At 36.9% G+C, this 26804-nt stretch overlaps 1 protein-coding gene across 1 annotated transcript in view; it reads left to right on the top strand.

Annotated features, from left to right (window-relative positions):
* LOC126260229 (beta-mannosidase-like) overlaps positions 1-26804 on the top strand; it is a 267698-nt gene that overhangs the window by 205941 nt on the left and 34953 nt on the right. The window contains exon 11 of the mRNA XM_049957531.1: positions 16786-16933. Coding sequence (XP_049813488.1) covers positions 16786-16933 — 148 coding nt within the window. The remainder of the gene's footprint in view (positions 1-16785; positions 16934-26804) is intronic.

The following is a 26804-nucleotide window of genomic DNA, read 5'->3' as shown; positions in this document are numbered from 1 at the left end:
TCTTTTTTTTTCATCTGTATTCAGTTTATCATTGAAGATATGTATAGTTCTCAACCTTCACTACAAATGTCTTTTGTTTGTTAAAATATTGATTTGTGTCATATTCCATAAATTGTTTTGTGGATCCTTGTCAGTCACCAAGAGCTAAAAAAGTAATACATGCAAGAGTCACCCTAAAAGTTCTGAGACTGAATGGTTTCTTGTCCAGCATCATACTTCCAGAAAGGTAGGTAGCATACATTCTAATCCAAGGTAGTACAATCTGTGCCATTTCAAACAAGTGGAAGCACCTCCATCACCATATCCCTCACATTTTTCAGCAATACTAGGTTGTGGAGATAAAACTGCAGCATTTCTGTGTTGGATTCCATGGTACATCTGAGTGTGAATCAGTCTCTTGAATTACTGAAACTTTGCACTGTTGTTTTTGTTTACAAACAGTTGCATATAGGCCAAATTTGTGGAGCCATATTTTCGTGTTTGTCTGTAATTTAACTGACTTATTCTTAATAAACTATTACGTTTATCATGAGTGAAAAGTGCTTGACTTGCTGTAGAATTGTTAGGTAGGAACTTTGGTGTGATTGGTGCTGTAGTTTTTTCCATGTGGGTGACTGTAGTGGCATGGGAATAGGGGAAGTAAATGAGACTCATCAGTGGTTTGGAGGATTTGTAGTAGAGGTAGGAAGATACTAGAACAGGAGGGGAAAATTGCGACCCTTCAGGCTGAGTTAGACAAGGCTAGGGAAGATATTGACAGGTTAAGGAGGGAGAAAGGTAAAGAGAGGTGGGAAGTGGTGACAGGCAACAGGAGGCTTTTCGCGGATGATGCTGTTGTATACAGAGAAGTTGCAGCATTAGAAAATTGCAGCCAAATGTAGGAATATCTGCAGCGGATAGGCACTTGGTGCAAGGAGTGGCAACTGACACTTAACATAGACAAAGGTAATGTATTGCGAATACATAGAAAGAAGGATCCTTTATTGTGTGATTATATGATAGCGTAACAAACACTGATAGCAGTTACTTCTGTAAAATACCTGGGAGTATGCGTGCGGAACGATTTGAAGTGGTATTATCATATAAAATTAATTGTTAGTAAGGTGGGTGCCAGGTTGAGATTCATTGGGATAGTCCATAGAAAATGTAGTCCATCAACAAAGGAGGTGGCTTACAAAACACTCGTTCGACCTATACTTGAGTATTGCTCATCAATGTGGGATCCATACCAGGTCGGGTTGACAGAAGAGATAGAGAAGATCCAAAGAAGAGTGGCGCATTTCGTCACAGGGTTATTAGGTAATCGTGATAGCATTACAGAGATGTTTAGCAAACTCAAGTGGCAGACTCTGCAAGAGAGACGCTCTGCATCGCGGTGTAGCTTGCTGTCCAGGTTTCGAGCAGGTGTGTTTCTGGATGAGGTATCGAATATATTGCTTCCCCCTACTTATACCTCCCGAGGAGATCATGAATGTAAAAATAGAGAGATTAGAGCACTCACAGAGGCTTTCCGGCAGTCGTTCTTCCCGCGAAGCATACACAACTGGAACAGGAAAGGGAGGTAATGACAGTGGCACGTAAAGTGCCCTCTGCCACACATCGTTGGGTGGCTTTAAGAGTATAAATGTAGATGTAGATGTAGATGTAGAGGAACGGGCCTAGAACTTTATCTGACAGCTTCATGGTGAATGTGGAAAATAGATTTGACCTGTTGCTTCAGTTAGAAACTGGTGAGCCTCAAGCAGTTGCAGGTGTAGACAGGGCATAACAAACTTTCAGCAGCAAATTGAAAAGTAAGAAAGTAGGGAAATCAGTAAAGAGAAAGAAAGTGTTGTTGTTAGGTAGTTCCCATGGAAGAGGTGTTGGCCAACTTCTGCAGGATGAACTAGGACCATAATACCAGGTCACCAATTTTTGTAAACCTAGTGCTGGTCTGGAGCAGGTGACAGAGGATTTAGGATCACTTTGCAAATATTTCATTAAGGAAGACACCATGGTTATAATGGATGGGGCAGGTAATAGTATTGACAGAGATTCTGGCAAAGATTGCATCAGCATCGAAGCATACTAGTGATGAGATTGTATCTGTTCTTGGGCACCATGACCGACCTCATTTGAACCCTTCTGTCAGGAGAGTTAATTTGGAGTTGGAACGGTTGCTTCCGTCAGGTGCAGGGTCACACATTGGTGTGGTTCCTGTGGATTCTCTCAATAGGTGGGATTATACTAGGTATGGCCTTCACCTCAACAGGAAGGGGAAGGGTAAACTGGCTGGGAAAATAGCAGGAAAGTTAAAGGGGGGAGGCACTGTCATGAGTGATAAAATACCAGTGGTTATAGGGTTCAGAAAAGACCCTTTTTTAGGGTAGTGAGGACAGAAAGAAACCAAATTTTAAGAGCGGTTAGGACTGAGACAAACCTTCAGTTTGAGAAAGAAACCAAAAAACGTAATTCTAGCTCATTACATCAGCACAAACAACCATTGGTTAAGAATTTTCAACAGTCAGCAGATATTTTAACACCACCCAATTTTAACTCAGTCAATGGTGAAATGTCAGCTATCTTTATTGCGTCAAAATATTCAAGGACTGAGAAATAAAATTAATGAATTAATTATCTGCACAGACGAATTAGAATCTTCAAACCCAGCTGACATAATCTGCCTCTCTGAACATCATGTGACCACTGGTATAGAACTTGTAAGTGTTACAGGGTTTAGGTTAGCATCTCACTTTTGTAGATCAGAAATGGAGAAAGTAGGAGTTGCCACATTCAACAGGAACTGTCATAAATGTAAGAACATGAACATTCATAAATTTTGTCTAGAACAGCATATGGAAGTATGTGCAACAGAAGTAGAATTTCACAAAAAATCCTTCATAATATTAAGTGTATATCGAGCACCTGCAGGTAACTTTAATCTGTTAGTAAACCACCTTGAAGCTGTACTGGCCCATTGAACAACCAAAAACAAAGAAATAGTGGTTGCTGGTGACTTCAATGTAGATTTCCTTGAAGACTCTCCCAATAAGAACTTATTTGAGTTAGTAAAACTGTCATTCAACTTAATTCCCACTGTAAAGTTCCCCACTAGGGTAGCCAATTGCTCACAAACAGCCATTGATAATATCTTTATAGAAAAGTCCAATGAACAAACTTATATTACAAAACCAAATGGCTTCTCAGATCATGACATGCAGTTCCTTCTGTTAAATGTTAACAATGAACAGGATATAAAATCTGTTAAATCTGAGCTCAAGAGGGTAATCAATAAGCCAAAAACTGATTATTTTAGGACGCTCCTCAGAGGCATTCACTGCACTGATGTTTATAGTGCTCATGGCATGAATGAAAAATATAACACTTTTGCTAATAAAGTGCTTACCTTATTTGAACACTCTTTTCCCCAAAAACTTACCAAGGTTAGAGCTAAGTCTAAAAGAAGCCATGGATTACGCAAGGAAAACTGTATCTGTCAATCCAAAACAGTTCCGATGTTGATGCTATAGCACATTACAAGAAATACTGAAAATATTAAAGACTATAATACAGACATCAAAGCAAATATATTATAGGAAAAGATAGTCATATCAGATAACAAAATAAAGACAATATGGGATATAGTGAAGGAGGAGACTGGTAGAACCACACATGAAGAGGGACAAATATCATTACGAGTAAATGATACGTTGGTGACAGATGTGTATAGTGTTGCAGAACTTTTTAACAAACATTTCATAACTGTTACTGAAAAGATGGAGTTGTCAGGTTCTGTAGATGCTGCTATGGAATACCTCAGACCAGACATTTCAAGTAACTTCCATAATATGAATTTGACCCTCACTACCCCAGCAGAAATAATGTCCATCATAAAATCTTTAAAATCAAAAACATCTAGTGGATATGATGAAATATCAACAAAGCTAATTATAGAATGTGATTCTGAGTTAAGTAACATTTTAAGCTATCTGTGTAACCAATTGTTTATCAGTGGAATATTTCCTGAATAGTTAAAAGTACGCTGAAGTTAAGCCACTGTTTAAGAAGGGAGATAAAGAAATAGCATCAAATTTCAATCCAATTTCACTTTTGCCAGCATTCTCAAAAATTTTAGGAAAAGTAGTGTACAGTTGGCTTTATAACCATCTTATCTCATATAACATACTGCCAAAGTCACAGTTCAGATTTCTAAAGGATTCTGATGTTGAGAAGGCTATCTACACTTACAGTGAAAATGTGCTTATTTCATTAGATAAAAAATTGCAGGCAACTGGTATATTTTGTGATCTGTCAAAGGCATGTGACTGTCTAAATCACAATATCCTTTTAAGTAAATTAGAATATTATAGTGTAACAGGAAAAGCTGCAAAATGTTCAAATCTTATATCTCTGGCAGGAAACAAGGGGTGTTATTAGGAAAGAGACATGTATCAAGCTATCAGACATCATTCAACTGGGAACTAACTACATGTGGGGTCCCACAAGGTTCCATTTTAGGGCCCTTACTTATTCTTGTGTATATCAATGACCTTTCATCAGTAACATTACCAGATGCCAAGTTTGTTCTGTTTGCTGATGATAAAAACATTGATATAAATAGCAAATCAAGTGTAGTCTTAGAAAGATCAGCTAATAAAATATTTTTTGACATTAATCACTAGTTCCTTGCCGATTTCTTGTCACTAATCTTTGAAAAAACGCACTACATGCAGTTCAGAACTTGTAAGGGGTGTCCTACGAGTATATGCCTAACATATGATCACAAGCAGATAGAAGAAGTGGACAGTGTTAAAGTCTTAGGATTACAGCTTGATAATAAATTCAACTGGGAAAAGCACACCACAGAACTGCTGAAGCGTCTTAACTAATCTCTGTTTGCCATGCGAATTGTGTCAGACATAGGAGATATAAAAATGAAAAAGCTGGTGTACTATGCTTACTTTCATTCCATAATGTCATATGGGATTATTTTTTGGGGTAATTCATCAAACCAAGCTGAAGTTTTCCAGGCACAAATAAGTGCAGTATGAGTTATATGTGGTGTGAACTAAAAACGTCCTGCAGAAGCCTGTTTAGGGAACTAGGGATACTAACTACTGCTTCCCAATATATTTATTTTTAATGAAATTTGTCATTAAAAATATATTACTTTTTCAAACCAATAGCTGAATTCATGAAATCAATACTAGAAATAAGTATAATCTTCACAAGGATTTAAAGTCACTTAGTCTTGTACAAAGACGTGTGCATTATTCAGAAACACACATTTTCAATAACTTGCCAGCAGCCATAAAAAGCATAACAAGCAATGAAATTCAGTTTAAGAGAAGCCTAAAGGATTTATTGGTGGCCAAATCCTTCTACTCCATTGATGAATTTCTCAGTAGAACCAATTGATTTATATATATATATATATATATATATATATATATATATATATATATATATATATATATATATATATATATATATATATATCCGCTAATTTCAAGTTGCCGCCACTCACACCTCACCTGTCATTCAACAACATCTTTGCCTCTGCACTTCTGCCTCGACTGACATCTCTGCCCAAACTCTTTGTCTTTAAATATGTCTGCTTGTGTCTGTATATGTGTGGATGGATATGTGTGTGTGTGCGAGCGTATACCCGTCCTTTTTTCCCCCTAAGGTAAGTCTTTCCGCTCCCGGGATTGGAATGACTCCTTACCCTCTCCCTTAAAACCCACATCCTTTCGTCTTTCCCTCTCCTTCCGCTCTTTCCTGATGAGGCAACAGTTTGTTGCGAAAGCTTGAATTTTGTGTGTATGTTTGTGTTTGTTTGTGTGTCTGTCGACATGCCAGCACTTTCATTTGGTAAGTCACATCATCTTTGTATATATATATATATATATATATATATATATATATATATATATATATATATATATATGATGTGACATACCAAATGAAAGTGCTGGCATGTCGACAGACACACAAACAAACACAAACATACACATGAAATTCAAGCTTTCGCAACAAACTGTTGCCTCATCAGGAAAGAGGGAAGGAGAGGGAAAGACGAAAGGATGTGGGTTTTAAGGGAGAGGGTAAGGAGTCATTCCAATCCCGGGAGCGGAAAGACTTACCTTAGGGGGAAAAAAGAACAGGTATACACTCGCACACACACACATATCCATCCACACATATACAGACACAAGCAGACATATTTAATATGTCTGCTTGTGTCTGTATATGTGTGGATGGATATGTGTGTGGTCTTTAAATATGTCTGCTTGTGAGATGTCTGCTTGCGTCTGTATATGTGTGGATGGATATGTGTGTGTGTGCGAGTGTATACCCATCCTTTTTTCCCCCTAAGGTAAGTCTTTCCGCTCCCGGGATTGGAATGACTCCTTACCCTCTCCCCTAAAACCCACATCCTTTCGTCTTTCCTTCTCCTTCCCTCTTTCCTGATGAGGCAACAGTTCGTTGCGAAAGCTTGATTTTTGTGTGTGTGTTTGTGTTTGTTTGTGTGTCTATCGACCTGCCAGCGCTTTCGTTCGGTAAGTCACATCATCTTTGTTTTATATATATATATATATATATATATATATATATATATATATATATATATATATATATATATATATATATATATATATATATCTGTGTGTGTGTGTGTGTGTGTGAATATAATAGAGGGAAACATTCCACGTGGGAAAAATATATCTAAAAACACAGATGCTGTAACTTACCAAATGAAAGCGTTGGTATGTTGATAGAGACAAAAATCACACAAACACACACACAAATTTCAAGTTTTCGCAACCCACGGTTGCTTCATCAGGAAAGAGGGAAGGAGAGGGAAACACGAAAGGATGTGGGTTTTAAGGGAGAGGGTAAGGAGTCATTCCAATCCCGGGAGCGGAAAGACTTACCTTAGGGGGACAAAAAGGACAGGTATACACTCACGCACGCACACACACACACACACATATCCATCCGCACATATACAGACACAGGCAGACATATGTGGCCTTTACCAGAGACTGGTTTAGTGCAGCTCTCTGTGCTACTCTATCCTGTGCAGATTTCTTCATCTCCAAGTACCTACTGCAACCTACATCTTTCTGAATCTGCTTAATGTATTCATCTCTTGGTCTCCCTCTATGATTTTTACCCTGTTGGATTTTCTTGAAATAAAGTACAAAGTGATTTCTTCTTAGTCTGTAGCCCACTAATTTATTCTTTTTTTTTTTTCATCTGTATTCAGTTTATCATTGAAGATATGTATAGTTCTCAACCTTCACTACAAATGTCTTTTGTTTGTTAAAATATTGATTTGTGTCATATTCCATAAATTGTTTTGTGGATCCTTGTCAGTCACCAAGAGCTAAAAAAGTAATACATGCAAGAGTCACCCTAAAAGTTCTGAGACTGAATGGTTTCTTGTCCAGCATCATACTTCCAGAAAAGCAGGTAGCATACATTCTAATCCAAGGTAGTACAATCTGTGCCATTTCAAACAAGTGGAAGCACCTCCATCACCATATCCCTCACATTTTTCAGCAATACTAGGTTGTGGAGATAAAACTGCAGCATTTCTGTGTTGGATTCCATGGTACATCTGAGTGTGAATCAGTCTCTTGAATTACTGAAACTTTGCACTGTTGTTTTTGTTTACAAACAGTTGCATATAGGCCAAATTTGTGGAGCCATATTTTCGTGTTTGTCTGTAATTTAACTGACTTATTCTTAATAAACTATTACGTTTATCATGAGTGAAAAGTGCTTGACTTGCTGTAGAATTGTTAGGTAGGGGCTTTGGTGTGATTGGTGCTGTAGTTTTTTCCATGTGGGTGACTGTAGTGGCATGGGAATAGGGGAAGTAAATGAGACTCATCAGTGGTTTGGAGGATTTGTAGTAGAGGTAGGAAGATACTAGAACAGGAGGGGAAAATTGCGACCCTTCAGGCTGAGTTAGACAAGGCTAGGGAAGATATTGACAGGTTAAGGAGGGAGAAAGGTAAAGAGAAGTGGGAAGTGGCGACAGGCAACAGGAGGCTTTTCGCGGATGATGCTGTTGTATACAGAGAAGTTGCAGCATTAGAAAATTGCAGCCAAATGTAGGAAGATCTGCAGCGGATAGGCACTTGGTGCAAGGAGTGGCAACTGACACTTAACATAGGCAAAGGTAATGTATTGCGAATACATAGAAAGAAGGATCCTTTATTGTGTGATTATATGATAGCGTAACAAACACTGGTAGCAGTTACTTCTGTAAAATACCTGGGAGTATGCGTGCGGAACGATTTGAAGTGGTATTATCATATAAAATTAATTGTTAGTAAGGTGGGTGCCAGGTTGAGATTCATTGGGATAGTCCATAGAAAATGTAGTCCATCAACAAAGGAGGTGGCTTACAAAACACTCGTTCGACCTATACTTGAGTATTGCTCATCAATGTGGGATCCGTACCAGGTCGGGTTGACAGAAGAGATAGAGAAGATCCAAAGAAGAGTGGCGCATTTCGTCACAGGGTTATTAGGTAATCGTGATAGCGTTACAGAGATGTTTAGCAAACTCAAGTGGCAGACTCTGCAAGAGAGACGCTCTGCATTGCGGTGTAGCTTGCTGTCCAGGTTTCGAGCAGGTGTGTTTCTGGATGAGGTATCGAATATATTGCTTCCCCCTACTTATACCTCCCGAGGAGATCATGAATGTAAAAATAGAGAGATTAGAGCACTCACAGAGGCTTTCCGGCAGTCGTTCTTCCCACGAAGCATACACAACTGGAACAGGAAAGGGAGGTAATGACAGTGGCACGTAAAGTGCCCTCTGCCACACATCGTTGGGTGGCTTTAAGAGTATAAATGTAGATGTAGATGTAGATGTAGAGGAACAGGCCTAGAACTTTATCTGACAGCTTCATGGTGAATGTGGAAAATAGATTTGACCTGTTGCTTCAGTTAGAAACTGGTGAGCCTCAAGCAGTTGCAGGTGTAGACAGGGCATAACAAACTTTCAGCAGCAAATTGAAAAGTAAGAAAGTAGGGAAATCAGTAAAGAGAAAGAAAGTGTTGTTGTTAGGTAGTTCCCATGGAAGAGGTGTTGGCCAACTTCTGCAGGATGAACTAGGACCATAATACCAGGTCACCAATTTTTGTAAACCTAGTGCTGGTCTGGAGCAGGTGACAGAGGATTTAGGATCACTTTGCAAATATTTCATTAAGGAAGACACCATGGTTATAATGGATGGGGCAGGTAATAGTATTGACAGAGATTCTGGCAAAGATTGCATCAGCATCGAAGCATACTAGTGATGAGATTGTATCTGTTCTTGGGCACCATGACCGACCTCATTTGAACCCTTCTGTCAGGAGAGTTAATTTGGAGTTGGAACGGTTGCTTCCGTCAGGTGCAGGGTCACACATTGGTGTGGTTCCTGTGGATTCTCTCAATAGGTGGGATTATACTAGGTATGGCCTTCACCTCAACAGGAAGGGGAAGGGTAAACTGGCTGGGAAAATAGCAGGAAAGTTAAAGGGGGGAGGCACTGTCATGAGTGATAAAATACCAGTGGTTATAGGGTTCAGAAAAGACCCTTTTTTAGGGTAGTGAGGACAGAAAGAAACCAAATTTTAAGAGCGGTTAAGACTGAGACAAACCTTCAGTTTGAGAAAGAAACCAAAAAAACGTAATTCTAGCTCATTACATCAGCACAAACAACCATTGGTTAAGAATTTTCAACAGTCAGCAGATATTTTAACACCACCCAATTTTAACTCAGTCAATGGTGAAATGTCAGCTATCTTTATTGCGTCAAAATATTCAAGGACTGAGAAATAAAATTAATGAATTAATTATCTGCACAGACGAATTAGAATCTTCAAACCCAGCTGACATAATCTGCCTCTCTGAACATCATGTGACCACTGGTATAGAACTTGTAAGTGTTACAGGGTTTAGGTTAGCATCTCACTTTTGTAGATCAGAAATGGAGAAAGTAGGAGTTGCCACATTCAACAGGAACTGTCATAAATGTAAGAACATGAACATTCATAAATTTTGTCTAGAACAGCATATGGAAGTATGTGCAACAGAAGTAGAATTTCACAAAAAATCCTTCATAATATTAAGTGTATATCGAGCACCTGCAGGTAACTTTAATCTGTTAGTAAACCACCTTGAAGCTGTACTGGCCCATTGAACAACCAAAAACAAAGAAATAGTGGTTGCTGGTGACTTCAATGTAGATTTCCTTGAAGACTCTCCCAATAAGAACTTATTTGAGTTAGTAAAACTGTCATTCAACTTAATTCCCACTGTAAAGTTCCCCACTAGGGTAGCCAATTGCTCACAAACAGCCATTGATAATATCTTTATAGAAAAGTCCAATGAACAAACTTATATTACAAAACCAAATGGCTTCTCAGATCATGACATGCAGTTCCTTCTGTTAAATGTTAACAATGAACAGGATATAAAATCTGTTAAATCTGAGCTCAAGAGGGTAATCAATAAGCCAAAAACTGATTATTTTAGGACGCTCCTCAGAGGCATTCACTGCACTGATGTTTATAGTGCTCATGGCATGAATGAAAAATATAACACTTTTGCTAATAAAGTGCTTACCTTATTTGAACACTCTTTTCCCCAAAAACTTACCAAGGTTAGAGCTAAGTCTAAAAGAAGCCATGGATTACGCAAGGAAAACTGTATCTGTCAATCCAAAACAGTTCCGATGTTGATGCTATAGCACATTACAAGAAATACTGAAAATATTAAAGACTATAATACAGACATCAAAGCAAATATATTATAGGAAAAGATAGTCATATCAGATAACAAAATAAAGACAATATGGGATATAGTGAAGGAGGAGACTGGTAGAACCACACATGAAGAGGGACAAATATCATTACGAGTAAATGATACGTTGGTGACAGATGTGTATAGTGTTGCAGAACTTTTTAACAAACATTTCATAACTGTTACTGAAAAGATGGAGTTGTCAGGTTCTGTAGATGCTGCTATGGAATACCTCAGACCAGACATTTCAAGTAACTTCCATAATATGAATTTGACCCTCACTACCCCAGCAGAAATAATGTCCATCATAAAATCTTTAAAATCAAAAACATCTAGTGGATATGATGAAATATCAACAAAGCTAATTATAGAATGTGATTCTGAGTTAAGTAACATTTTAAGCTATCTGTGTAACCAATTGTTTATCAGTGGAATATTTCCTGAATAGTTAAAAGTATGCTGAAGTTAAGCCACTGTTTAAGAAGGGAGATAAAGAAATAGCATCAAATTTCAATCCAATTTCACTTTTGCCAGCATTCTCAAAAATTTTAGGAAAAGTAGTGTACAGTTGGCTTTATAACCATCTTATCTCATATAACATACTGCCAAAGTCACAGTTCAGATTTCTAAAGGATTCTGATGTTGAGAAGGCTATCTACACTTACAGTGAAAATGTGCTTATTTCATTAGATAAAAAATTGCAGGCAACTGGTATATTTTGTGATCTGTCAAAGGCATGTGACTGTCTAAATCACAATATCCTTTTAAGTAAATTAGAATATTATAGTGTAACAGGAAAAGCTGCAAAATGTTCAAATCTTATATCTCTGGCAGGAAACAAGGGGTGTTATTAGGAAAGAGACATGTATCAAGCTATCAGACATCATTCAACTGGGAACTAACTACATGTGGGGTCCCACAAGGTTCCATTTTAGGGCCCTTACTTATTCTTGTGTATATCAATGACCTTTCATCAGTAACATTACCAGATGCCAAGTTTGTTCTGTTTGCTGATGATACAAACATTGAAATAAATAGCAGATCAAGTGTAGTCTTAGAAAGATCAGCTAATAAAATATTTTTTGACATTAATCACTGGTTCCTTGCCGATTTCTTGTCACTAAACTTTGAAAAAACGCACTACATGCAGTTCAGAACTTGTAAGGGGTGTCCTACGAGTATATGCCTAACATATGATCACAAGCAGATAGAGGAAGTGGACAGTGTTAAAGTCTTAGGATTACAGCTTGATAATAAATTCAACTGGGAAAAGCACACCACAGAACTGCTGAAGTGTCTTAACTAATCTCTGTTTGCCATGCGAATTGTGTCAGACATAGGAGATATAAAAATGAAAAAGCTGGTGTACTATGCTTACTTTCATTCCATAATGTCATATGGGATTATTTTTTGGGGTAATTCATCAAACCAAGCTGAAGTTTTCCAGGCACAAATAAGTGCGGTATGAGTTATATGTGGTGTGAACTGAAAACGTCCTGCAGAAGCCTGTTTAGGGAACTAGGGATACTAACTACTGCTTCCCAATATATTTATTTTTAATGAAATTTGTCATTAAAAATATATTACTTTTTCAAACCAATAGCTGAATTCATGGAATCAATACTAGAAATAAGTATAATCTTCACAAGGATTTAAAGTCACTTAGTCTTGTACAAAGACGTGTGCATTATTCAGAAACACACATTTTCAATAACTTGCCAGCAGCCATAAAAAGCATAACAAGCAATGAAATTCAGTTTAAGAGAAGCCTAAAGGATTTATTGGTGGCCAAATCCTTCTACTCCATTGATGAATTTCTCAGTAGAACCAATTGATTTTTATATATATATATATATATATATATATATATATATATATATATATATATATATATATATATATATATATATATATAAAGAAAGATGATGAGACTTACCAAACAAAAGCGCTGGCAGGTCGATAGACACACAAACAAACACAAATATACACACAAAATTCAAGCTTTCGCAACAAACTGTTGCCTCATCAGGAAAGAGGGAAGGAGAGGGAAAGACGAAAGGATGTTGGTTTTAAGGGGGAGGGTAAGGAGTCATTCCAATCCCGGGAGCGGAAAGACTTACCTTAGGGGGAAAAAAGGACAGGTATACACTCGCACACACACACATATCCATCCACACATACAGACACAAGCAGATGTCTGCGAAAGCTTGAATTTTGTGTGTATATTTGTGTTTGTTTGTGTGTCTATCGACCTGCCAGCGCTTTTGTTTGGTAAGTCTCATCATCTTTCTTTTTAGATATATTTTTTCCACGTGGAATGTTTCCCTCTGTTTCAAGTTGCCGCCACTCACACCTCACCTGTCATTCAACAACATCTTTGCCTCTGCACTTCTGCCTCGACTGACATCTCTGCCCAAACTCTTTGTCTTTAAATATGTATGCTTGTGTCTGTATATGTGTGGATGGATATGTGTGTGTGTGCGAGTGTATACCCGTCCTTTTTTCCCCCTAAGGTAAGTCTTTCCGCTCCCGGGATTCGAATGACTCTTACCCTCTCCCTTAAAACCCACATCCTTTCATCTTTCCCTCTCCTTCCCTCTTTCCTGATGAGGCAACAGTTTGTTGCGAAAGCTTGAATTTTGTGTGTATGTTTGTGTTTGTTTGTGTGTCTGTCGACCTGCCAGCACTTTCATTTGGTAAGTCACATCATCTTTATATATATATATATATATATATATATATATATATATATATATATATATATATATAACTTAAGCACAATTTCAGTGCAGTAATGTGTTCATTGTAAATAAGTGTGTGTGTGTGTGTGTGTGTGTGTGTGTGTGTGTGTGTGTGTGTGTGTGTATGTGTGTAAGTACAGTCTAACTTCTGCACCATTTCAGTAGTCGTATTACATGTTTATTACCTTATAAATAAATAAAAAAAACTTGTTTTTATTTTAAATTCAGTGCATTAGCATTTGTAAAATGATTCTTTCATGTGGTGTTCATTAAAAAATGATGATCATTCCACTTGGGACCTGTTTAATGGTACATTAGCTTATTTGTTTGAGTTGTAAATATTTGTCATGTATTGTTTTTCTGATATGTTCTACATCCTGGAGGACCTCCTCACTATGGATCAATTGGAATGAAAGTAAATCTAATCTAATCTATTCTATGGGTCAAAACATCTATCTACACCTCCATCTACACTCTGCAAGCCACCTCAGTGTGTATTGGGGAGGGTGTTCTTGGTATTATTCTAATTTTCCCCCTTTTACTGCTCCATGTACAAATTGTGTGAAGTTTGACTGTCGAAGAGCTTACATACGAGCTCTAATTTCTCTTAGTTTCTTGTCATAACCTTTTTGAGGGAGAGATGGGATACATAATATGATATCTGTCTCTTCTTAAAATGTATTTTGTTAGAATTTTAACAGCAACACTTCTCTGCAGTGCATAACACCTTTCTTGTCACATCAGCTACTGGAGTTTGTTATAAATCTCCATCATGTGTTTGCACACACTAAATGAACTCGTGATGAAATGTGACATTCTTTGGTGAATCTTCTCTCTCTCTCTCTTTTCTGTTAGTTGAATCTGATAAGGGCCCCAGACTCTCAAGTATTATTCACAAATTAGTCAAATGAGTGTTTTGTAATCCACTTCTTCATTTACATTTAAGTTTCTTCTAATAGATTCAACCTCCAATAGATTCCACACTGACATTTCCCTTTCCTACAATTAGTTTTATGTGATAATTACACTCTAAATTAATCACTATTTTGTATTTTGTCTACAGATACTTGACAATATCTAGTCCCACCTTGTCAGAATTAGTATTTGAGATTTTAACTGGTAGTAAAAGATGATTTTCCATTGATCTAGTGATGAAGTTCTGGTCATGTATTAGGTTCTTTCATGGTTGTCCTTCATCAACAAAAGTGAACATTGAAAGAAGTGAGAGTAAAGCTTTGTTGCAAAGCACACATCTGCACACTCATGCGTGAAGAAAGTACAGCAAGATGGCAGCTCCTTTATATTTTTCCCAGTAAATCCAGGAGAAATTTTAAATTATGGGTCTCTGTGGTATTTTACTCCATCAGTACCCAGTTCCTGTTCATAATACTAGCTATAGCCAATTTTAAACTGACGAGTGACCAGACAATTTCCCACTCTCTCTACCCAGCTATATCACAAGAAGCACCTACAGGCTGTTTCATAAGGTTATATCAAACCTGGAAAAGCATGGCTTGCCAGAGAGCACATCCTACTCCAATTCTGTTCGTGTAGCATCATCATGGCCTGATTCATTTATTTATCAGCAGTTGAGTGGGGCAGCATGTCTTCCACTGTTTTGTCTCACACATTTACTCATATTTAGATTTACTCTCCTTAATATTGCCCTATCTTTCAGGTTGTCACTTTGGTTATTATTATGGTCAATGCCCTGGCTTTAATTCTGGTTATTTCTGTTACTGTTCCTCTATTTCCCTTCTTCAGAATGTCAAAAACAAAGAATACTGAAAACTGTTTTCAGTGAGGAGTGGCAGATGAAGTACTAATCCCAAAGCAGTTGTGATGTCAAACACTAATGTTTCATACTAGTATGTAAAAGGTGCTTGAGTTAGAACATAGATACTAATCTTGCTTGAAATTTCTCTCCACTCCATGAAGCAACACACGGCCATCACTATCATGATAAATGATGAATTGAAGAGTTACCTGAACCACTGAGTCTTAAAGAAAAGAGTTTAACTGAATCATCTGTGATATGCTTGAAAGATGTAACAAAAACTATGAATATAATACATGGAGGAAATTGATCACCATCCCATCGAAAATTTAAACAATTTCAGAACATGTTGACACAACATGCACCCAGAAAAGAAGTTTCAAGTTTTCTAATAAAGAAGTAAAATTGGATATTATGGGATTTGAAAACATATTCATTTTTTATCATTATTAACCCTTCTAAAAATATGACAGATTATTTCAGTAATTTGAATTCGTGTTAGCATGGAAATTAATGCACTACTTCTTAAATGTTTAGGATTATTAATGGATTATGGTCTAAATTTACAATGTCTAAACTGCAACTAAAAAAGTAAATCTTGTGTCATTTCCTGAGATGCTGTGAACTGAACCAAATATACTTGAAAGTAAAATTTTCAAGATTTACTTCCATTATTGGTAATGTCTCGAATGAGTTTCATAATCATTTTAAATCTGTGGAGGTGGATATCATTTTCTTTAATAATCCAATGAAAATTAGTCTTGGAAACGTTAGAAGTGCTGTGCAGTAAGAAGTGTTCACTTTACCAAATTATCCATTCATGCTGTCCAGAATAGAAAGAGATGCTCCAATTTTTTAAGTCACAAGGTTGATACTGAAAAGTCATAGACTTTGCTTTTAAAATAAAATCTTTTTCATATCAACATACATTTGTAAAATAACATTTTCTTAAATGAATTATAGTAAATCTGCTCATTGTAATGCAATGACCAGTGAATTATTGGAATTTCAACTACATTTTGCTACAGCACAAGCTGAAATCAGTCGTGTAGAAATTGGTAAGACTGAGTAACATAAATCCAACTTAAATACCCAAATATCAAATTAATGTGAGTACAAGAGTTTGAGACAAAAAACTAAATAAAAACAAAGTTGTAGTACCATATTGTATGCATTATTGTTTTGCATATAAGGCATATGTAGAGCTCACTTTCCCAAAGTCCATGAAATTAGATAGTTACACTTCTTTTCTTATCAGATAATTAATTTCCTTTTGGATACCAACATGAATTCTATGCATGGATAATGATCCTAAATTTGATATAATTTACATCTATGAAACAGTTACTACATTTGAAATGTCTGTATATTTTTTCACCTGAAATAATGTAAATTATTAGTGTTTTATGTATTACACAATGTTTCAGAATTTAACTGAGCTAAGGAAAGCAACTCACTGCATTTTAATTCCTCCAGATTAACCAGGCAATGTCGACAAAGGTGGAAACAGAGCACTACAGAAGGAATCGTAATAAGCTTACCGATGCTGGAGAAGGCTATACAATGGGGGCATTGTACTGGCAACTGAATGACATTTGGGAGGCTCCATCATGGTCTTCCATAGGTAAACACAACAATTATAAATCACAAAATACAAATTTGCACCTAAAAAATTAGATTTGTTGCTTGTACACTGCAAATATTAAGTTCTGCAATTGAAATTTAATCACAAAAGAGACTCTAGAGTAGTTTTACTCCTTTAAAGTAGCACAAATGTTATAAAAGAATGCAATTTCTTATCTTTATATCTCAACTTGCTTTCAGTTGAAAACCCATATCATTACAATATATTTCACCCTTCAATTAAAATAAAAAAAATAAACTTATTGCAAATTCAGTATGAGCATACTTTGCAAAACATTCATGTTATGTGTTATAAATAGAAGCACGAAATAAAATAATTCAAATATTATTAATGATATATCTGTCTTATCTTCTTGTCTTATAGAAAATCAACATGTTTTTCCAAGTCTTTAGTTATTGAATCTATGGTGATAAGCACTTCTTTCCAAGCTCAAAGGGAAACATTGTCCCTCTTTAAGTAGAAAGATAATAACCTATACTTTATTTTGTTTTCCTTTGTCTTAAACTCTGAAGTTCATCTAAAAAGTAGAAAGCAAAAATGTTAAATGAGGAAAGTCTGTTAGAATGTGCTGATGTTTTAATGGTATGGCTAAATAATAATTACATTGTTCACAACACTTGTATTCACACATCAATGTCACATTAATACAAAGAAGACAAAGTAACATCAACACTAAATTAGTCCAATGCCTCATAGTAGGTTCCAGCAAGGATTATATAAGGTGCCACATTACCAACATAACAACACTATCACTTAATCTTGCAACAGTTTGAACTTATGAGATACAAGTGTTACTCCCTAGCAAGTGGCTTAGCTACTACGTCAGCAGGCATCCCTTCCACTGCAAGTACTTGACAAAAATCTCACTTCTTTTCTTATGTTTTCTAATAAAATGTCCTTTCACACAAACATGTTTTAATCTAGAATGCAGCACAGGCTATTGTGACAGTCTAATAGAACATTAGTTATCATGAAAAATGATTACATGATTTTGATGCTTATTATTTAGCAATTGCTCTGCCAACCATCCCAAATACACTACCTCTTTGGCTGTAGAAATTAAAGCCACATGTTTAGCGTCAGTTGTTGGAGTGGCAATGTCTTTCAGTTTTTTGCTGTCCTTGGAAATTATATTTTTCCCAAAATAAAAACCACTCGCATGTTGCAACAACCCAATGGTTCAGTCATCTACAACATATTAGTGAACAAAACCAGTTACATACAGATCTTCAAAATCTGCTAGTTAAACACAATGCCAATTATTTAATCAATTATTCCTTTGATCATATGTAATACAGTGGACTTAACTTTAATCATTACAGAGAACAATTTTCTAGATTGTATGTAGTCCTACATGTTATAAAAAACCTATGTTGATTGGGAGTAAATGCAGGTTACATTTTAATCTAATGTTTGGATTACGCAAGTCCCAATTTTTTCTAAAATTATTATCATTTCCAATTACTTTAGCTCTGCTCCCTGTAATAATCTTAATGGCTCTTTTTTGGGTTTTGAAGGTCCCAGAGCTGCTGGTGTATTACCCCAGAGTATTAGTCCACACTTTAAATGTGCATTGAAATATGCAGATGTGTAAAAGACACACACATTAGCAGATGTGCATCTACACATGTGTCCTTTTAGAGCTTTTGAAGGATAACAGCTAGTAGTCAGCTTCACATTATTTTGTTCAATATGTTTGTCTCAGTTTATGTCACTTTGAATCCAAATGCCAAGAAATTTTGTTGTCTTTTTATTCACAATAAACTGTTCATTGATCATGATATCTAGATAATGCAAGGTGTTGTTTCTACAATTACAAAACTTTAATGACACTTTTTTCTGTTGTTTGTTATATGTTGATTCATTGTTGACCATTTACTTGGCTGATTGTAATGGAGTTTACTTCTTGTTGGATATCGTCATTTTCCCACTTTTACTGGTATTTTTGTATGATTAGCAAATATAATTATTTTCTGTGATTCAGCATGAACTCCAGATCATTGATATAAATCAGGAAAAGAGGAAGTCCCATTACTGACCCATAAGATACCCCATAGGTGATTGGGTATTCTTGTAACAGGTATCCTGAGACTATATACTTTGTCACCTACATGCCTAAAGCATACCTTTTGCCTGCAGTCACTGAGATATGAATGAATCCATGCATTTGATAATTCACTAATGTCATAGTGCTGAAGCTTCTTAAAAGAGTTCTGTCACACACCATGACAAAAGCTTTACTTAAGTCTAAAAACCTGTTGTTTGTTGTTTTTCATCAATGGCTTTTAAAACAGTGGTTATGCATTCATAGACTGCTGTCTCAGATGGTTTCTTACGTCAGAAGCCTGTTGAGAACTGCCTAATACTCCATTTTTGTTCATAAACTTTATTAACTTATTGTACATTATTTTTACAATAATTTTCAAAAACATGTTGGTGTTGTAATGGGGCAATAGCTTATTACTTTATCTTTGTCACCAGCTTTAAAAATAGGAATAACTTTGGACGATTTTAGGTTATCAAGAAAGATGCCCAACTCTAAAAAGCAGTTATGTGTGTGAGAAAGGGGGTCAATTATAATGTGGAGGGATAGCTGTGAGATTCTGCTGGGTACACTATCAACTTTTGTAGAGTATGTCTTTCTTTTATCTATAACAGCTTATAACAGCAGGGGCTTACATGAGTCACATACATTGATAATTTACAGTTGTTGGCCTTGTTTTCCACTGTTTGACATAATAATTTACCTTTGATGCCATTACATAGGTTAGTGTTAGTAGTTTTTTTAAGACCACTTACATTACTAAATCTCAAAGTGTGCTCCCTTGGTAGCTCAGAGAATGTCGAGACGGTATTCCAGTTCCTGCCAGGTGTTTTGTAACATGTGTTCTGTCACAGTACTCACAGCAGCTTGTATCCTAGCCTTCAGTTAGTTGACATCAGCAACTGGTGTGACAAAGGCTCTGTCCTTGATATAGCCCCAGAAAAAAGAAGTCAAGGGGCATAATGTCTGGAGAGTGGGTTGGCCAGGGTGTTGGACCATTCCTTCAAATCCACTGATCCAGAAATGTTTCATCCAGGAAATCACACACTATCAAAGCCCAGTGGGGGGATGCTTCATCTTGCTGGAAAAGTATCCACAGTTGATATTCTTCTAACTGTGGGGCAATGGACTGTTGCAAAATGTTGAAGTAAATGTTAGCAGGAATGGATTTTTCCATGAAGAAAAACGTCCAGAAACCTTCTTATGTATGAGGCTGCACCAAACATTCACTTTTTCACTGTCTCACTGTAACTGTACAGTAGCATGTGGAGACTCTGAACCCCATATATGGACATTATGCCTGTTTACCATTCCACTGACATGAAAGGTGGATTCATCGGTAAAGCATATGTGATTTAAGTAAACATTAGCGACATCAATCCTGTTGAGAATCTCAGTTGTAAATTCAGCCCATGTCAGCAAATCATTCAGTTGCAAGGCCTGCAAGATTTGCACCTTGTAAGCATGTAGCCTAAACCTTTCATGAAGAATCTTCACTACACTTGCTTGCAGTATTTGAAGTTCATGTGATGCTTGACAAGTTGATTTAGATCGACTCCATTGAAACAATTGCCAGACATGATCAACAGTTGCATGACTCACACGAGGTCTGCCACATTGACGATGATCTTCAACATTGCCTGTTTTGTTAAATTTTGTATACCATCACTTTATTGATTTAACATCAGGAGGGCTGCATCCATAAGAAGCCCAAAATTTATGCTGAACACTGATGGGCAATTTTGTTTTGTGATACCAAAGCACACATTGCGCTTTTTCCTGCTTCGACACCATTCTGCCAACAACTAATGTGACCTAACAGACCACATCAGTATTGTGGAGCACTAGCGCCATCTATTGGTTACAACAACTAGTAACACTAACCTATGTAATGGCATCAAATGTAACTTATAATGTCAAACAATTATTCTGTTATAAATTTTTATAATGAGGGTAATACTTTGTGCTCACCCTGTATTTTCTGTTTTACTTTGGCTCTCTAATATTGTTATTGTTATGTAAAAAGACTGTATTCTCATTAGGTTTCCTATTTTTGTCAATTTCGTTTTTTATTATGTTCCACATGGCTTTTAATTTACTTGTGGAATCTTTTATGTATCTATCATTTTGCCTGTTTTATGACTTTTGTAAAATTTTTTGTATTTTTTTTATAGTGAGTATGCATATCTGCTATGATGTTACCTTCCATACAGATTTGGTGCAGTTCTCTTTTTTTCTGGCAAGATGTTTTAATTCCTGTAGTAATCCAACCCTTGCCTCTTGCATTATTTCAGATATTTATGATTTTTAGAGGAAATTCTGTGTAAGTTTTCTAGAACTATGTTGAATTTTTTACCCAGTTTTTGCATTTCATAGGCAGCATTTCATAGGCAGCAGACCACTGCACAATAATGAATTAAAGTGGTTTATGCTTTCCTATTTAAAAAGCTTACATTTGACATTCAGTTTGTAGTTGTTTGTGTGTCCTGCTCCAATGGTGATAGTCATTATTAAAGCTTTATGGTCACTGAATACTGTATTGAATATTTAGCTCAGAACAATGAGTCCTGTATTGAATACTTACCTCAGAGTGCCCTTGAGACAATGAAGGACTCCTTATGCTGCTCTCCAAAGCATGCTATTAAACTTATAATTATACTGGCTTAAAACGATTTCTGCACGAGATATGTCAGGTCTTGCATTAGTACTGATATACAGCGAACATCCATCAAGATCCACATATGGCACATGAACCTTATAGCCCTGCACATCCAGAAGCCTTAATCCAGCCTCCATTGGTGTTCCTACAAAAGTACAATCAGACATACTAAACCATTTCAGCACATCTGCAATATAACCTTTCCTGTCAAGTTTTAATTAATTTATTTTTATTTACACATCAAGTTCCATGGGACCAAATTGAAGAGCAAATCTCCAAGGTCATGGAACATGTCAGTACATGAAATTACAACATAAAAGAACAGATAAAAATAAAATGTTTATGAACCTGAAAAAAGTCATTCCTTAAGTTTAAGTAAATGCAATCAACAATACCACAAGAATCTGCTTAATATTTCAAGTAACTCCTTGACAGAATAGAAGGAGTGACCCACGAGGAAACTCTTCAGTTTCAATTTGAAAGCAGGTGGATTACTGCTAGTTTTTTGAATTCTTATGGTAGCTTATTGAAAATGGATGCAGCAGTATACTGCACACCTTTCTGCCCAATAGTTAAGGAAGTCCAATCCAAATGCAGGTTGGATTTCTGCCAAGTATTAATGGAGTGAAAGCTGTTAATTCTTGGCAATACGCTGATATTGTTAAGAAGAAATGACAGTAAAGAATATACAGGGTGATTCAAAAAGAATACCACAACTTTAAAAATGTGTATTTAATGAAAGAAACATAATATAACCTTCTGTTATACATCATTACAAAGAGTATTTAAAAAGGTTTTTTTTCACTCAAAAACAAGTTCAGAGATGTTCAATATGGCCCCCTCCAGACACACGAGCAATATCAACCCGATACTCCAACTCGTTCCACACTCTCTGTAGCATATCAGGCGTAACAGTTTGGATAGCTGCTGTTATTTCTCGTTTCAAATCATCAATGGTGGCTGGGAGAGGTGGCCAAAACACCATATCCTTAACATACCCCCATAAGAAAAAATCGCAGGGGGTAAGATCAGGGCTTCTTGGAGGCCAGTGATGAAGTGCTCTGTCACGGCCTGCCTGGCGGCCGATCCATCGCCTCGGGTAGTTGACGTTCAGGTTTCATAACTAACCTTTTTCGTAGGACTCTCCATACAGTTGATTGTGGAATTTGCAGCTCTCTGCGAGTCGATTTTCCTGGGCTGCGAACAAATGCTTGCTGGATGCGTGCTACATTTTCATCGCTCGTTCTCGGCCGTCCAGAACTTTTCCCTTTGCACAAACACCCATTCTCTGTAAACTGTTTATACCAACGTTTAATACACCACCTATCAGGAGGTTTAACACCATACTTCGTTCGAAATGCACGCTGAACAACTGTCGTCGATTCACTCAATAACACAAAAAGCTTTCTGTTGAGCGGTCGCCATCTTAGCATCAACTGACGCTGACGCCTAGTCAACAGCGCCTCAAGCGAACAAATGTACAAGTAAATGAAACTTTATAGCTCCCTTAATTCGCCGACAGATAGTGCTTAGCTCTGCCTTTTGTCGTTGCAGAGTTTTAAATTCCTAAAGTTGTGGTATTCTTTTTGAATCACCCTGTATATATTGAGAGGGCAGTGTCAGAAACTCTTTGCCTTTACAAATGTCTGCTTGTGTCTGTGTATGTGCGGATGGATATGTGTGTGTGTACGAGTGTATACCTGTCCTTTTTTCCCCCTAAGGTAAGTCTTTCCACTCCCGGGATTGGAATGACTCCTTACCCTCTCCCTTAAAACCCACATCCTTTCGTCTTTCCCTCTCCTTCCCTCTTTCCTGATGATGCAACCGTTGGTTGCAAAAGCTTGAATTTTGTGTGTCTGTCATTCATACTTCAAAATGAGAAACAGCCCTATCCAAGGGAAAAAGAAAATTACTGCAGTATTAACTTCTTTAGATTTGGAAAAAAACTGACCTGTCTTCCCCTGGAGATTCGTTAATTACATCTTAAAGTAAACTACCTGCTGTCAGACAAATGAGTCTATAAATAATACTGAAAACTGTAAGTAGACAGTAATAAGCTTCAAATAAATTAAACAGTTTATTCAAATTGAATGATGACATGCCATGCAAAAATATATTCTTTTCTTAATGAAACATAATTTTATGCTTTACTTAAGTATGTGCTCAAATTGTGTACCATTGACTGCAAGGCACATTTTCATTCATGTTCAATAGATAGATGAACAGATGAAAGTACACTGGATGATATACAGTTACATGTGTAGTGAGGCTGGCGTAGGTGGGGCTTCATGACAGACTGCATCATTCAGTGATCCCCATAGTAATAAATTAAGAGGAATCAAATTGAGAGACCTGATTAGCCACAGTATTGTGGCATTGTGCCCTATCCAACAGTCAGGAAACTTTTCATTCAGTATTTGGGCTGCAACACAGGAAGAGTTAGAGGGGCAGTCATTGTGCTGAAACCACATACACTGTTGCTTGTGCCGTGGTAACCCTTCTAGAAGAAGAAAAAGAATGTTCCTGAGAAAGTGTGCATACATATTTTCATTTAACATCCCTGGTAAGGTCACACAGTAGAATTTCCTATGCTGCAGCACCATAGGTTTATGCCTCACGATCATTGTTGTTGTAACTGATGAAGCCAGTGTGGATTTCGAGCTGCTCAGTAGCACATGTTATCTAAATGTGCATTACCATGATCCATAAATGTTGCTTCATCGGTAAAGAGTACATGGAGAAATCTAGTGTCATGTCCCAAGAGATGCAGAGAAAACTTACAAAATTCTAGATATCTACCAAAATCACCTACCCCAGTGCCTGATGTAGTGACAGATGAGAAGGGTGGAGTTATGTCAATGCAAATGATACTCCTCCAGTTGATGCCACATTCCTTGGCAGTATATCTTATGCCACCATTTGCCATATAAAAGTAGCATTTCTAACTTCTGATTGGTGTACTTGCCTGCATGTAAGAATTGTTGAAGCAGAAATGATCTGTTGGTAAATGACACAGTTCCTGCTAGTTCTGCAGTGCAGAAAAGTAAATAGTCAAAAGGCTTCAGGCCATAATGTAGCCTGGCACAAGTGTGTGTACAATGCAACAGCTGATTCTGGCTACTTTATGTTTGAATTTTAAAATTGTTCTTTGATTCTTTTGCAAATAGTTTTAACCTCAACATTAACAAGCATTATATCACTGCACCTGTGTTGTAAAGCACTTTCAGTTGCATAAAAAAGGATTTCATTATATTTAAAAAATCATGCTTGTCTCAATATCTCTATCAATATAAGACAAGTACATACCCCTTAGCATACTATCAGTTGTGAGAAATCTTGTTTCGATATCTGGAACTGTTCACGAAATAAAAGGGGTGTTAAATCTTACATGACTCATTGTGTTTCTTATCCTTTCTTTTCCTCCTTCTGTCTGACTCTCTCTCTCTTTCTCTCTCTATCTCTCTCTCTCTCTCTCTCTCTCTCTCTCTCTCTCTCCTTTTTTTTTAACACTAATGGGTCTGATGCAACTCTAAACCATAAGAAGTATCACAAACAACATGGTGACATATTTATCATTTATTTATGTTCATAATTCCTACCAATATGTGGAATGGAATGTGTGTTAGGCAAAATTGCATCATGACATTGTAAGGAGCTTGGCTGTTAAGAAATATCTTACAATTGTTGTTTTTGTTAAATTTAGACTGCTTGCTTTATAAATGCCACCTGGATGATCATCAATAGGATCTTAAGTCCTCTGACTGCATTCTCAAAGCTTCTCTGTTTGTACCAGCTGAAAAGTATTCAGAATTTCAACTACTGCTCAATGGACTCAGACCATCTTCTTCTTAAACACACATATATTGTACCTGTGTTACAACTGTTCTTCCCATATTACAACCTAATCAGAATTACATACTATGATCATTCCCAATTATTTCATCCACTAGCTGCCTTGAGCTGCAAAGCTCCAGGGTCCACAGCAGATCTCCTAGGTAGAAGAGAATACTTGCCTGAAAAACAAGTATGATAATGGAAGTTGGCTAACTGCCCATTGCCTTGTCTTGTAGATGCACATCTCAACTTACCCACACACTATGGATATAGTGCCCCTTGCCCATTATCCTCATTACTCACAGCATTTTGCTGTTCCCAATAAGAGTATGAGCCTGGTGTGTATCAGCACTGAAGTGATCATTGGGGATAGTGGGCAAGGTGCACTACATTCGAAGTGTGTGGATAAGTTGAGAATTTGGTCTGATGTGAGGCAGTCTGTGCAGTTGCAATGACCACTGCGGCAGGTTGACTAAGTAGTCAGAGCACCTGCCTAGTAAGCAGGAGATCCAGGTTTGAATCCTGGTCCGGCACAAATTTTCAACATTTCGCATTGATTTCAGTCAGTGCCCAGTGACAGCCAGTGCCTTAATTCCTTTGTGCCTTATATAGTTGGGACATACACTACTGCTCTTTCCCAGTTATAAATGTTGGGTATTCTGCCAAATGTCAGCCAGGCCCAATATGCTGGAGCTGGCGATCATGTGTTCATCAGGTGAGCTTGCTTGTGTGTATGAATGGTGTGTGTCTCTCTTTTACTGATAAAGGCTGTGGCTGAAAGCTTCATGTAAGTGTCTTGTAATTGTGCCTGTCTCCAACTTACTGTGTCTTCTTTATGGTAAGTAGCAAAGCCTGAGTAATTTAGTCAAAATATTTTGCATGGTATGTACTGAAAGTTTTGACCCAACTAATAAAGAATCAGAGAAAATAGTCGCGACTTATACACAACATTATAATGACCTTCAGTGAGACTAATTCTTATTGTGTCACATTCTGGATTCACATATATGATCCTGAAAGAAAGAGACAACTTATGGAATAGCACCTCTTAAAATTATTTAGCTAGAAGAGACACAAAAATATCCTATCAGGAAAGATGGCTATGGACTGATATATTGGTACCTTTAGAAGTTTTGATCTCATCTGTGACTAGTTCCGAAATGCAATTAGTATCCAGTACTTTGCTGCTGCATTGACATTTCCTTCAAAATCACAAAGGAAACTGGTGACTAAAGAGAAAATATACTCTTATAAACTGGTACACTGCAACAATTGTGTGTACTTTATTTGATTTTTACTGCTTTGGAACATTA

The sequence above is a fragment of the Schistocerca nitens genome, chromosome 5 (genome assembly GCF_023898315.1).
Source record: "Schistocerca nitens isolate TAMUIC-IGC-003100 chromosome 5, iqSchNite1.1, whole genome shotgun sequence".
Taxonomy (NCBI): domain Eukaryota; kingdom Metazoa; phylum Arthropoda; class Insecta; order Orthoptera; family Acrididae; genus Schistocerca; species Schistocerca nitens.
This window is presented reverse-complemented; position numbering and strand designations above follow the sequence as displayed.